Consider the following 15,034-nt stretch of genomic DNA (forward strand, 5'->3'; position numbering starts at 1 on the left):
TACAACCCCACTTATCTATCTTGCTGTCAGTATTATCATTTATTTGGGTATTTATATAGCGCTATAATCCATCCCATCTACATGCATGCTCAAAGCACTTTGTTTATTCCCTCGAGCACTGGATGTCAATCTCAATGTCACATCATATTTTCAATCTCAACTCCCTGGGGAGCATACAACTCATGCAGCCACTAGGTGCACAAAGTTAATGTGGCTTTCCCATCCTTACGAGGTACCCATTCACAGCTGGGTGGACTGGGACACATAGTCACAGTACTTTGTTCAAGTTTTACTACACGTTGCTGTACCCGCAACTAGGTGTTTGCACGTATTCATGTGGCCACAATCTGGTCATATACCAACGGATCCGTTGGTTCTTTTAAGTGCACAGGGTTGTGACAACACTGAAAGAGTCTGCACACAAAGTTGACTCCAAGGTTATTACACCCGGTCACAGGTGGGCTCAATCCTGGCACCTCCAAGCTCGCTGGATCACTAGCCTGGCGCCTTAGCCAGCTCGCCCACCATGCGAGTACTTGTGTTGATATATTTACTTAAATCTAAGAAACCTTCCAATTCATGGTCAAAACAGGGCAAAGGTATTACTTTGCACTCAAAATACTACATTTTCTTTCTGACGAACAGGTAATTAGTGTTACCGGAATTTGAGTGGATCTTTGACCATATATTTGGCTTATATCTAGGTGGCAATATCAAGCCAAATAGTGAAACTGATTACCCTGGTGACTATGCCAGGATGCAGCTGGAGTTGACGTCTCGGTGTAACCCATCTTCCTGTTCTTTTCAGCCCCCGACTGACGACAGCAGACAGGGCCAGGACCAGGAGACAATCGCCGTTGTGATGGCTGTTCTGGCCATGATAGGAGGGGTGGACAACCGACCTCGGCTTGGGGGACTCGTCCTCCATGAAGCTTACGGAGTCGGCACAATATCCAAGATCACACCCAAGGGGAAAATACATGTCCAGTTTCATGATGGCTCAGCACAAGTTTGCCGTCTCACGGAGCTCACGTCGGTAAGTTCCTGAGCTGCTAAGAGATATATAGATCTAATCAGTGGGAAGTTAATTGATATTCAGTTTTCATTAAGTTGCTATATAGAGAATCTCACTTGAGTCACTTTTGCTATGAAATTTTTCAAACAAGTCAATAAATGTTTCCAAGGAGCACTAATACAGCCTCACTCACTAACCAACATAGTTGTCTAATATTGGTATTCTGTCTTGAAACTTTCAATACCTTTCGCTCTTTCACTCTCACTAACTCCCAGTCACTCCCACACTCTTTCTTTCACACACTTCCTTTCACATTCTCTCTCACTCTCTCTTGCTGTCATTGACATCCTCTCATTCTCACCTTTTATTCAACCTCATATGCTTTCTACCTTGTTTCTCACTCTCACACACTATTCTCACTCTCATTTACACATTTCACTCCCTCTAATTCTCACACTCAGTCACTGTCTCCCTGACCGTTCTTACTTGTATTATCACTTCACACTCTCGCCCACTTACTCACTCACTCTCACCCATGAATGTTCCCACTGTGTGATGTTGCAGCTCCCCCTGGTGGAGTTCAGTATTGAGAAGCTGCCTCTGTCTGGAAGTCTGCTGACCAGCTGGGCTAAACTGGTCAGTCTCGCTGGAGCTGGCTTCCGTACAGAGAGAAAGGAGGAAATCCCCCGTGCTCCACTGGCAACCAGCACTGGCAGCATAGAGTCTGTGTCTGGGACAACGTCTGTCGGTAGGTTCTGTAGAGTCTGTGTCTGGGACAACGTCTGTCGGTAGGTTCTGTAGAGTCTGTGTCTGGGACAGCATCTGTCGGTAGGTTCTGTAGAGTCTGTGTCTGGGACAACATCTGTCGGTAGGTTCTGTAGAGTCTGTGTCTGGGACAACGTCTGTCGGTAGGTTCTGTAGAGTCTGTGTCTGGGACACCGTCTGTGGGTAGGTTGTGTAGAGTCTGTGTCTGGGACAACATCTGTCGGTAGGTTCTGTAGAGTCTGTGTCTGGGACAACGTCTGTGGGTAGGTTGTGTAGAGTCTGTGTCTGGGACAACATCTGTCGGTAGGTTCTGTAGTGTGTGTGTCTGGGACAATGTCTGTCGGTAGGTTCTGTAGAGTCTGTGTCTGGGACAACGTCTGTCAGTTGGTTCTGTAGAGTCTGTGTCTGGGACAACGTCTGTGGGTAGGTTCTGTAGAGTCTGTGTCAGGGACAACGTCTGTCAGTTGGTTCTGTAGAGTCTGTGTCTGGGACAACGTCTGTCAGTTGGTTCTGTAGAGTCTGTGTCTGGGACAACGTCTGTGGGTAGGTTCTGTAGAGTCTGTGTCTGGGACAACGTCTGTGGGTAGGTTCTGTAGAGTCTGTGTCAGGGACAACGCCTGCTGGTAGGTTCTGTAGAGTCTGTGTCTGGGACAACGTCTGTGGGTAGGTTCTGTAGAGTCTGTGTCTGGGACACCGTCTGTGGGTAGGTTCTGTAGAGTCTGTGTCAGGGACAACGTCTGTAGAGTCTGTGTCTGGGACAGCTCTGTGGGTAGGATTCTGTAGAGAGTCTGTGTCAGGGACAACGCCTGTCTGTAGGTTCTGTAGAGTCCTGTGTCTGGGACAACGCCTGTGGGTAGGTTCTGCAGAGTCTGTGGCCAGGGACAACGCCTGTGGGTAGGTTCTGTAGAGTCTGTGTCAGGGACAACGCCTGTCGGTAGGTTCTGTAGAGTCTGTGTCTGGGACAACGCCTGTCGGGTGGGGTTCTGTAGAGTCTGTGTCTGGGACACCGTCGCCTGTGGGTAGGTTCTGTAGAGTCTGTGTCAGGGACAACGCCTGTGGGTAGGTTCTGTAGAGTCTGTGTCTGGGACAGCCTGTCTGTGGGTAGGTTCTGTAGAGTCTGTGTCAGGAACAACGTCTGTCGGTAGGTTCTGTAGAGTCTGTGTCTGGGACAACGTCTGTGGGTAGGTTCTGTAGAGTCTGTGTCAGGGACAACGTCTGTGGGTAGGTTGTGTAGAGTCTGTGTCTGGGACAACATCTGTGGGTAGGTTCTGTAGAGTCTGTGTCAGGGACAATGTCTGTCGGTAGGTTCTGTACAGTCTGTGTCAGGGACAACGTCTGTCGGTAGGTTCTGTAGAGTCTGTGTCTGGGACAACGTCTGTCGGTAGGTTCTGTAGAGTCTGTGTCAGGGACAACGTCTGTGGGTAGGTTGTGTAGAGTCTGTGTCTGGGACAACGTCTGTGGGTAGGTTCTGTAGAGTCTGTGTCTGGGAAAACGTCTGTGGGTAGGTTCTGTAGAGTCTGTGTCTGGGACAACGTCTGTGGGTAGGTTCTGTAGAGTCTGTATCTGGGACAACGTCTGTGGGTAGGTTCTGTAGAGTCTGTGTCAGGGACAATGTCTGTGGGTAGGTTCTGTAGAGTCTGTGTCAGGGACAATGTCTGTGGGTAGGTTCTGTAAAGTCTGTATCTGGGACAACGTCTGTGGGTAGGTTCTGTAGAGTCTGTATCTGGGACAATGTCTGTGGGTAGGTTCTGTAGAGTCTGTGTCAGGGACAATGTCTGTCGGTAGGTTCTGTAGAGTCTGTGGCTGGCACAATGGCCATTGGTAGGTTCTGTAGAGTCTGCGTCTGGGACAACGTCTGTGGGTAGGTTCTGTAGAGTCTGTGGCTGGCACAATGGCCATTGGTAGGTTCTGTAGAGTCTGTGTCTGGGACAATGTCTGTCGGTAGGTTCTGTAGAGTCTGTGTCTGGGACAATGTCTGTGGGTAGGTTCTGTAGAGTCTGTGTCTGGGACAATGTCTGTCGGTAGGTTCTGTAGAGTCTGTGGCTGGCACAATGGCCATTGGTAGGTTCTGTAGAGTCTGCGTCTGGGACAATGTCTGTGGGTAGGTTCTGTAGAGTCTGTGGCTGGGACAACGTCTGTGGGTAGGTTCTGTAGAGTCTGTGGCTGGCACAATGGCCATTGGTAGGTTCTGTAGAGTCTGTGTCTGGGACAATGTCTGTGGGTAGGTTCTGTAGAGTCTGTGTCTGGGACAATGTCTGTCGGTAGGTTCTGTAGAGTCTGTGGCTGGCACAATGGCCATTGGTAGGTTCTGTAGAGTCTGCGTCTGGGACAATGTCTGTGGGTAGGTTCTGTAGAGTCTGTGGCTGGGACAACGTCTGTGGGTAGGTTCTGTAGAGTCTGTGGCTGGCACAATGGCCATTGGTAGGTTCTGTAGAGCCTGTGTCTGGGATAATGTCTGTGGGTAGGTTATGTAGAGTGTGTGTCTGGGACAACGTCCATTGGTAGGTTCTGTAGAGTCTGTGTCAACACATATTGAGAGGACAAAAAAAATTAACTTTTGGCCTTCACCTTGTCAGGAGGATTCACCATCAACCCAAAGGAGTTGCGGAAGCAGCAGATCAGACTCAGTCTGCTCCGTGCAGCGCGGGTCCTGTTCAGTCGTCAAGACAACCTGCGTCAGATCTTGTCTCAACCGGTTGCAAGTGAATTTCTCCATGACGGCTTTGGCGTTATCGAGGAGGATGTGAACACGGAAACGTCGCAGGGGACGTCGCTGATGCAGCAGCTGTTGATGGCGGCCACTCAACCCTCACCACTCAAGGCCATGTTTAGCAGAGAAGAAATTGAGGTCAGTACTCAGTATGGATTTGGGATTACTGACTTGCCCAGCAAGATAACTGATACTGATTTGTCAAGCATAATGGCCTTCTGGACTAGTCTAGCAAGATGGCCATCTTGACTTGTCCAGCAAGTTGGCTGGCTGACTATTCTGTAGAAGATATTTCACTAGGGGATTATGGATAATTTGTCTTGAATTAAAGTTGAAATTCAAGCATTCAATAATTTATTCTCATAATTCCTTGCATGTAAATTTTTCTCTAGTTACATGGCCGCTGACTGTTTTCTTGCTCCAGGCTGCTGCCCTGGCCACATGTCAGTATCTGACTGCTGAGGCAGGTCAGCCGTGTGACTCTGACGAAGACACCAGCTCTGATGACGACCAGATGATGGCTTCTGGGATATCGTCCGTCACGTCATATAACACCCCACCGGTTGCAGCCCCTGTGCCCAGGGTGCCACGCCCACGCAAGATGAAGCCCTCACAGCCTCCACCGTCGTCCTTGGTGCAGCAGATCATAGAGATGGGCTTCCCCCAGGAAGAACGTGGAGTTTGCCATCAAGGTGCTGGGCAATGGAGGTATGAAATCCTGAACAAATGGATTTTTCAGCAAATAAGCAGTTGTTGAATATGTGGCCTTGTATATATGGTTCATTATCAGCACAGGTTCTTGTAATGCTAAAAACTAGCATCAAGACTCATGTAGTCGGTGACTTGGTATTAGGACTATACAGGTGAACCTTGATGCTAGTTTTTAGTATTACAAGCCCCTGTGCTTATCAGGACATATTGAAGGTGTTCATGAATTTTCAGACTAAACTTAATAAAGAGTATAAAATGTTTGTTCGCTGTTCAGCACTCAGTTCGGCTGATTCTCGGAGTGCTGAGGCGCTGGTGAGCTGGCTGATCGAACATCAGGAGGTTCCAGGACAGGAAGAGTCCGACACAGACAGTCTGTCCTCCATCGATGGATACTCCGAGAGTGACTCCATGTCAGAGGACTTTGATGACTTCGACACATATGATGTGAGCTGGACATATTTGCATATTGTGTAGGATTTCAACAGTAGCAAACTTTATGCAGGAGTTAAGGTGGTCATTGTTGTAATGACACATGCCTTTCTCTGGAACATGGTTCCATGATATATCAGAATACTTCTCAATGAAGCTGTGAAACAGAAACAAGCTATCCCTGGAGATCCTGGTAAGAATTGGTCCTCAGCAACCCCTGCTTGTTGTAAGAGACGACTAACGGGATCGGGTGGTCTGGCTCGCTGACTTGGTTGACACATGCCATCATATTTATGTAAATCGACACTCGTGCTGTTGATCACAGGATTATCTAGTCCAGACTCGATTATTTACAAACTATTGCCAAATAGCTTGAATATGTCTGAGTGCAGCTTTAAACAACAAACAAAGAAACAACCATTTATGTAAGCTGATGTATTTTCCAGTTCCTACCTTCCGACCGAGGTGGTGCCTCCGGGCCTCCGACGCCCTTCAAGAAACGCACAGACTTCCTCAGCAACGACGAGTATGCCATGTTTGTCCGCGACCACATCCAGGTGGGCATGATGGTCCGATGTTGTCGCACATAGGAAGAAGTTCATGAAGGCGATATCGGCAAAGTCATCAAAGTGAGTAACTGGTCCCTGTTTACTTTCATCTAGAACAAGATGTAACAAGATACAACAAGATTCGTAGCCTCGACACAAACTGGTGTCATTACTTCATTACAAATTGGCTTCATTCAACCTAATAGTCAGTAACCCAGTGTGAAAAGCCTGTGAAAGTTGTCTCTCTTGTATTGTCTCTCTTATATCATCTTTTCAAATCACAGTCTGACTATTTTTGAAGTAGTCTCTCTAATAGTGTATCTGTTATACTTCCCTAACTATCAGATAATCAGTCTCTTTAATAAAAACTTTCTTGTTATCCATTCAGGATTTTACAAGGTTAAACTTCATCTGTAACCAATACCTTTGGTCTGAGAATCATTGTAAAACTTTAAACACCATGTATTGACACTTTATCCTTTCAAAAAACCTTCTTGTTGTTCAGCTGGACCGCGATGGCCTCCATGACCTGAACATCCAGGCGGACTGGCAGCGGAAGAACGGGACGTACTGGGTGCGCTACATCCACGTGGAGCTACTTGGCTTCACTAACATATCGTCAGGTAACCGCACAGAGTGTAAGTAGAGACAATCTTCTGTTGCTGCACCAGCACTCAACCATGGCTGCCAGGCGAGGTGGCTCCTCCCTCCCACACATGGGGTCATTGCATTACTCATTGCTGCCACGCCTCCTTTCATGCCTCCTTCCATGCCTCCTTTCATGCCTGCTTCCACGCCTCCTTTCATGCCTCCTTCCACGCCTCCTTTCATGCCTCTTTCCATGCCTCCTGCCTCTCCCCACCCACACATCACTCTCAGCCCTGGGACTAAAGTCCATGGTATTTAATCGGAATTTGGATGTATATGGGATACGGTTGGGTCAGGTGATACTGATAAGAAATAGAATCATTTGACTGAGAAAACAGATGTCAGAAATTTTCGGCAAGGGGGTTAAACTTATTAAAGTGGTGTCTTCAAGTGCAGCTTTCTACTTATAAATGAAGTTGAGAATTTTCAGAAAGTTCAGTTGCAGGACTCAGATTGCTCTGTGTAATAATGACGGTATCGCTTGAACTCAGCTTGGATTGTATCTGAACCGACCTTTGCCTGATTTGGATCAGCCCATGACCTTGACCTACCCTATATCATATTGTACTGGCATGAACAGCATCTGCACCAGACCAGGAACTGACCAGGGCAGTTCCTCAAAGTGATCATAACCCTAAGATGATCGTAACACCCATACTTTAACATAGACTTACGACAGTCGTAGCGCTAAGATGATCATAACTCCCATACTTTAACATAGACTTAAGACAGTCATAGCTCTAAGATGATCGTAACTCCCATACTTTAACATAGACTTATGACAGTCATAGCTCTAAGATGATCGTAACTCCCATACTTTAACATAGACTTAAACGACAGTCGTAGCGCTAAGATGATCATAACTCCCATACTTTAACATAGACTTAAGACAGTCATAGCTCTAAGATGATCGTAACTCCCATACTTTAACATAGACTTATGACAGTCATAGCTCTAAGATGATCGTAACACCCATACTTTAACATAGACTTACGACAGTCGTAGCGCTAAGATGATCATAACTCCCATACTTTAACATAGACTTATGACAGTCATAGCTCTAAGATGATCGTAACTCCCATACTTTAACATAGACTTATGACAGTCGTAGCTTTGTGGAATGAGGCCCTGACCTAGACAATACACTGACATGGATCAGAATTGGGATCAGTTCTGTAGCTGATTGCTCCGACTTGAACATGACCTGGAGCTGGACCCTGACTTGACCTGACCGTGACACAACCTGAACCCTGACCTGACCCGACCTTGGCTTTATGTGACCTTGACCTGGACCTCTTCTATAACAGGCTCTGATTTTATTCATTTCCCTTTCATCCTTTCATCCCGCACCTCGTTTCTCTTTGTTATGTTTGCAACATGTTCATTTTCAGCTGTAGCTATTTCCCTTTTTGCAAAAATTTGTGAATCATTTCTGAATTATTTATCGATTTCTTTAAAATAAGTTGTTGAACCTTTTTATATTCTGTTTGTTTTGGAAGCACCTATTTTTGGAGGCAAATAAGTAATAGGTTTGATGTTTGATTTCAGTTGGCAGCCAGAATATCAAGGTTGGTGACAAGGTACGAGTGAAGCCGTCCGTGTCGACACCAACGTACAAGTGGGGATCTGTCACTCACGGCAGTGTGGGGACTGTAACAGGTACACAAGCCACGTGTTACAGTATGTCTGTAGCGATGTAAAGTATTGTATCTCAGTAGATAGGATTCATTACGCTGTAAGTTATATGGATGTAAAAGTAGGAGAAAAATAACAGAATCTGTTCAAGGACCAGTGTACACAGTTTGAAAAAGATCTTTATTGCGTGATCCAAATTGGTCTAGATTGTATGATTTGTGGTCTAATTTTTATAGGTTCTAAGGGAGTAAGGATGTGCTCTGTACTCTCAAGGGGTTTAAATTGCTTATAGGAAGTTAACATCTATAAAATTCCCGCTGTATATATATATATGTATACCTTCAAAATGTCATAGAAATACTTGTTCTTGTCCAGCTATCAACCCTAACGGCCGCGACATCACAGTGGACTTCCCACAGCAGGCCCACTGGACTGGGGTCATCGAGGAGATGGAGCTCGTGCCCAGCACACATCCCAGAATCTCGTCAGTCAAGTTTATCATCATTCTTGTTATCATTGCTAGTTCTGCCAATTTATGTAGACCTGCTTGGAAGCTTCTCTTGGCCCAATGCCTCCATCAAATATCAGGACATATTCACAATTATGAACTATGATTTGCCAAATTCAAGTTAAAATAATTCCAACTATGTTTCAGAATAGATATGTTTTCCTAACCATTATGATGGGGATGGCAATATCCTTGTAAGTTCCAGCAGTGTAGTTAGTTCATCCACCCAGGCCACGATCCTGGATTGAGGTATGATGAGGTAAACTGTGCTCACTGAGACCTGTTTCTGTAGGATTACTATTGTTGTTTCAGATGTAATGGGTGCCAAGTGTCTCCACTGACAGGGCCGAGGTTTAAATGTAAGATCTGTGATGATTTTGACTTCTGTGAAAACTGCTTCAAGAACAACAAGACCCACAAACACCCCTTCAACAGGATCACTGAGCCAGGTGAGGCTTGTGTCTGTGATTGTAAATCAAGATGTTTTTGTCGGTTTTTCATCCGGCTATTGAACCAGAGGTTTTTGATAGTGCAGAGCGGGAAAGTATGCCTGTAAATTGGATGTCAAATTCAATGTTTAGTCTTGACTCATTGTGACCTCATAGTGTGGATTGTGTCATGACCTGATTGTGTGGATTGTGTGTTGTGACCTGATATTGTGGATTGTGTGTCATGACCTGATAGTGTAGATTGTGTGTCATGGCCTGATTGTGTGTCACCATGACCTGAATGTGTGTCATGGCCTGATAGTGTGGATTCTGTGTCATGGCCTGATAGTATGTCATGACCTGATAGTGTGGATTGTGTGTCATGACCTGATAGCGTGGATTGTGTGTCATGACCTGATAGTGTGTCATGACCTGATAGTGTGGATTGTGTGTCATGGCCTGATAGTATGTCATGACCTGATAGTGTGGATTGTGTGTCATGACCTGATAGCGTGGTTTGTGTGTCATGACCTGATAGTGTGTCATGACCTGATAGTGTAGATTGTGTGTCATGACCTGATAGTGTGGATTGTGTGTCATGACCTGTTAGTGTGGATTGTGTGTCATGACCTGATAGTGTGGATTGTGTGTCATGACCTGATAGTGTGGATGGTGTGTCATGACCTGATAGTGTGGATTGTGTGTCATGACCTGATAGTGTGGATGGTGTGTCATGACCTGATTGTGTGTTGTGAACTGATATTGTGGATTGTGTGTCATGACCTGATAGTGTAGATTGTGTGTCATGACCTGATAGTGTGGATTGTGTGTCACCATGACCTGATTTTGTGTCATGATCTGATAGTGTGGATTGTGTGTCATGGCCTGATAGTGTGGATTGTGTGTCATGGCCTGATAGTGTGGATTGTGTGTCATGGCCTGATAGTGTAGATTGTGTGTCATGACCTAATAGTGTGGATTGTGTATCATGACCTGATAGCGTGGATTGTGTGTCATGACCTGATAGTGTGGATTGTGTGTCATGACCTGATTGTGTGGATAGTGTGTCATGACCTGATTGTGTGTTGTGAACTGATATTGTGGATTGTGTGTCATGACCTGATAGTGTAGATTGTGTGTCATGACCTGATAGTGTGGATTGTGTGTCACCATGACCTGATTGTGTGTCATGATCTGATAGTGTGGATTGTGTGTCATGGCCTGATAGTGTGGATTGTGTGTTATGGCCTGATAGTGTGGATTGTGTGTCATGGCCTGATAGTGTGGATTGTGTGTTATGACCTGATAGTGTGGATTGTGTGTCACCATGACCTGATTGTGTGTCATGATCTGATAGTGTGGATTGTGTGTCATGGCCTGATAGTGTGGATTGTGTGTCATGACCTGATAGTGTGTCATGACCTGATAGTGTGGATTGTGTCATGACCTGATAGTGTAGATTGTGTGTCATGGCCTGATAGTGTTGATTGTGTGTTGTGACTTGATAGTGTAGATTGTGTGTCATGACCTGATAGTGTGGATTGTGTGAAGACCTGATTGTGTGGATTGTGTGTCATGACCTGATTGTGTGGATTGTAATTAATGTTTCCGTCCAGACTTCCAGATTACTATCAAGCTGTCATGAGTTAGCTTGAATACAGCTGGCTAGAGTAATGCAACATTCACTGTCTCAGGTTGAGTGTGAGTAGTTGATGTTGTTGTCATGGTGTTGTCGTTGTATCCCCCAGGTGGTGAGCCGGTGTATGTAGGGAAGCCAGGGAAGCACCATCGCCCAACACCCAGAGTGGCCAGTGGCTCTCTAGTGGACAACTGGCACATGTGCTGCAAGTCCATCCATGTGTCCTCCCGTGACAACCAGGGCTCCAAACTCATCGACGGAAACAGCGGATACTGGCAGAGTTCCGGATCTCAAGGAAAGGTAGCTCATCTATAGGGGCAGTAAGATAAAGTGTAAAACATCTTGGCATACTTTTCCCATCAGCATGCATTGTGAAAGACCCGTGAAGAACCGTGTTAGAATTGGTCTTCAGCAACCCATGCTTGTAGTAAGAGGCAACTAACATTATCAGGTGGTCAGGCTCTCTGACTTGGTTGACATGTCATCATATCCAGTGCTCATGCTCACGCTGTTGATCACTGGATTGTCTGGTGAAGACCTGATTATTTACAGACCACCGCCAGCAGGAATGTTGATGAGTGTATTGTTAAACAAAAAAACAACAAACAAAACATAGCATTATGGAATATAATCCAGTGTCATAGTGGTTGGGTGCCTCACCACTATCTTTTAATTTCGTCTTCATATCCAAGAATAGACCTGATTATTTTCGTCTGATAATAGGGTGTGTGAATCATGGCTGATGTCATACAAGTTGAATATTGCTACTTGAAGCATTAAGCAACAAACTAACAGACAAAAATGACAGCTTTAACAATCTCCATGTAATTTCCCTATAATTTCCCTTCCCTCAGCACTGGATCCGCCTGGAGATGCAGCCCGACATCCTCATCAACCGGCTGTACATGCGTGTGGACCCCAGTGACTCCAGCTACATGCCCTCTACGGTGGACATCCTCGGTGGGGAGTCCATCCACAACATGAAGGAGCTGCGCACTGTCCACATCTCACCCACGGACACACTGGTCACTCTGCTGCAGGAGATGACAGAGGTGAGTACAGGCCACATGTCCCCACACACAAACATCATCCCAGCTAACACATCTCCCTGACTGACCCATCTTTCCCTCAAACAGACCTTCAAACTGACACATCTCCCTGACTGACCCATCTTTCCCTCAAACACACCTTCAAACTGACACATCTCCCTGACTGACCCATCTTTCCCTCAAACACACCTTCAAACTGACACATCTCCCTGACTGACCCATCTTTCCCTCAAACACACCTTCAAACTGACACATCTCCCTGACTGACCCATCTTTCCCGCAAACACACTTTCAAACTGACACATCTCCCCCTAGACACATTTGACTCATTGGTCATAGTGCTGCAGGAGATGATGTGAGCTGTTAAGCCGTACTCTATTTTTCATGAACAGGCATAGCACTAGTATTTGTGAACATATTATACATCTTTCTGAATCTGCAGGTCTCAATATTACACTTATCCCTGGTTCTGAGATGGAATGTTCATATTGGTGTATACTTCCGTGTTATGGCCGTGTAGAGTGAACTCTTCTGAAAATGTTGACTTCCTGAAGACTTACTTCAATCTGCATCATCTGCCAGAGTCCAGGGCCATTTTCAGTGTAGTGAATGCCGCTGTTATTAATCTATTCTTAAAAATACCTGCCAAAGATTGTGTCCTAAGATGATTGTTGAAGATATATGTCCATGGTGCTTGAACTTGACCATGTACTTTCAGTACTACCGCCTAATTGAGATAGACATCCGCCAGTGTCGTAGCAGCGGGATTGACTGCAAGGTCCACGGCCTCCAGATCGTGGGACGTCACCGGTCAGAGGAGGAGGACTCTGCTGCCAGCTTCTCGTTCCTGGCCTCAGACAAGGAGGATGATGATGAGCGGCCAGCTACACAGCCTGGCAGGAAGAAGCTGAGGGCATTCGGCAACAAGGACATCCAGACTCACGTGTTTGTCTGGGGGCTGAATGACAAGGACCAACTTGGGGGACCCAAAGGATCAAAGGTACACACCAATTTGAGTGTCCACTGGGCTATTGAAGGATAACAGTTTAGAAACTGAGTCTGATGTTTAGAAATAATTATAGATTTTACATAGTTATCTTTCAATCACTGCATTAAGTGACAAGTTAATATTGAAAAAAGTTCACTTTAATTTCAGTTTGAATTAGGAGATAAACATCATGTTTTGCCAATTTCCGGGTGTTAGTGAGTATTTGAAGCATGGGAATTCATTTGGAACCGACGGCGTCAAATGAAATATTACTGTGCTTCAAATACTCAATAACACACAGAAATTGGCCAACACATGATGTTTATCGACATTGTAAACACAAAAGTAAACCCAAAGGTCCACACACGTTTTTGTGTCTACACTCATTGACATCGAGTACGGGTACAGCAGTGAAATGTCATCAGCCAGCCGTTTCATCTGTCTCCCATGGTAGCATCTGGAACTGCTCAATTTAGACGTCATTCGGACTTTACATCACAATATGATTTGAATGACGTCATCACACTGAAGACGTAACAATTCAATGGTGTGAGCGATGTTTGTATGTAATAATACGCAGTGAATTTCCTGGGAATCGAATACCATATGATCATGATTTTCAACCAATCAGATTAAAGAACACAGTGACTTTTGGTTTACAATGTGAATTAAGATGAGCTGATGATTTCAGATCAAGATGCCTGTCCTGAATGAGAGTCTGTCAGGAGTGAAGTGTGTCCAGATCGCAGGGGGCTCCAAGAGCCTGTTCTGTGGTGAGTTGAAGCTGCTCCCTTGTTAGCACTAGACATGTAAAGTTGATGCACCACATCTCCAGTAGGCCTAATGTAACTCTCTGGTGGGTCTCCTGTAGGTCTCTGGTGGGTCTTCTGTAGATCTCTTTTGGGTCTCCTGTAAATCTATGTGGGTGTCCTGCAGATATCTGGTGGGTCTCCTGTAGATCTCTGGTGGTTCTCCTGTAGATCTCTGGTGGGTCTCCTGTAAATCTATGTGGGTCTCCTGTGGATCTCTGGTGGGTCTCCTGTAGATCTCTTGTGGATCTCTGGTGGGTCTCCTGTACATCTCTGGTGGATCACCTGTAGATCTCTGGTAGGTCTCCTGTAGATCTCTGGTGGGTCTCCTGTAGATCTCTGGTGGGTCTCCTGTAGATCTCTGGTGGATCTCCTGTAGATCTCTGGTGGATGTCCTGTAAATATATGTGGGTCTCCTGTAGATCTATGTGGGTCTCCTGTAGATCTCTGGTGGGTCTCCTGTTGCTCAGAACACCAATTGCTGGATTGTGTTAAACAGACAGGCCATCATTAAGTAGCCATAAACAAACAAACTTCTCTGTTGCTTGGTGCTGATATTCCATGTTTCTACAGTGACTCAGGACGGGAAGGTGTATGCCTGTGGGGAAGCCACCAATGGACGTCTCGGCCTTGGTATGAACGCAGGCAATGTGTCGGTACCCAGAATGCTCACTTCTCTCAGTCAGTATCACATCAAGAAGGTGGCTGTTCACTCAGGTATTGTGGCTGTTTTACACCTATATTTAACATGGGGATCAAAAAAGTATTCACACTTGGTTGTAAAGAAAGAAATAATTGTGATAAAACTGATGGAAATGGAGAGGCAAGTGTAACTGATGCTCAGTGTAAACCCCAAGCTTCATCAGTTTCAGTGAATAGACAGGGCTTGTATTGTCACATATGTCCGTGTGAAAGTGAGAGTATCCTCTTATTGTGTGTTCCAGGTGGGCGTCACGCCATGGCCCTGACAGTGGATGGCAAGGTGTTCTCCTGGGGGGAGGGGGATGATGGCAAACTGGGACATTCCAGCAGGATGTAGGTGGACCACAGCGTTATCTGTACCATCATCAACATAATAAGAGCCCCTCACTCTGTAACTGTAACTGCTTTCTATGACCATGATGTTTACAGTTTACATGCACAGGCCCTACC

General features: G+C 45.7%; 1 protein-coding gene across 1 annotated transcript in view; it reads left to right on the forward strand.

Moving 5' to 3' along the window:
- Positions 1-15,034, forward strand: part of LOC124287017 (E3 ubiquitin-protein ligase HERC2-like) — a 177,279-nt gene that overhangs the window by 119,039 nt on the left and 43,206 nt on the right. Inside the window, 17 exon segments of the mRNA XM_046723473.1 lie at positions 809-1,036; positions 1,580-1,763; positions 4,357-4,628; positions 4,915-5,151; positions 5,153-5,198; positions 5,476-5,645; positions 6,077-6,259; positions 6,684-6,816; positions 8,375-8,485; positions 8,837-8,945; positions 9,282-9,418; positions 11,146-11,336; positions 11,891-12,088; positions 12,804-13,085; positions 13,765-13,846; positions 14,456-14,599; positions 14,827-14,917. Coding sequence (XP_046579429.1) covers positions 809-1,036; positions 1,580-1,763; positions 4,357-4,628; positions 4,915-5,151; positions 5,153-5,198; positions 5,476-5,645; positions 6,077-6,259; positions 6,684-6,816; positions 8,375-8,485; positions 8,837-8,945; positions 9,282-9,418; positions 11,146-11,336; positions 11,891-12,088; positions 12,804-13,085; positions 13,765-13,846; positions 14,456-14,599; positions 14,827-14,917 — 2,798 coding nt within the window.

Source organism: Haliotis rubra, unplaced genomic scaffold (genome assembly GCF_003918875.1).
Source record: "Haliotis rubra isolate DU_JTF1 unplaced genomic scaffold, ASM391887v1 Scf399, whole genome shotgun sequence".
Taxonomy (NCBI): domain Eukaryota; kingdom Metazoa; phylum Mollusca; class Gastropoda; order Lepetellida; family Haliotidae; genus Haliotis; species Haliotis rubra.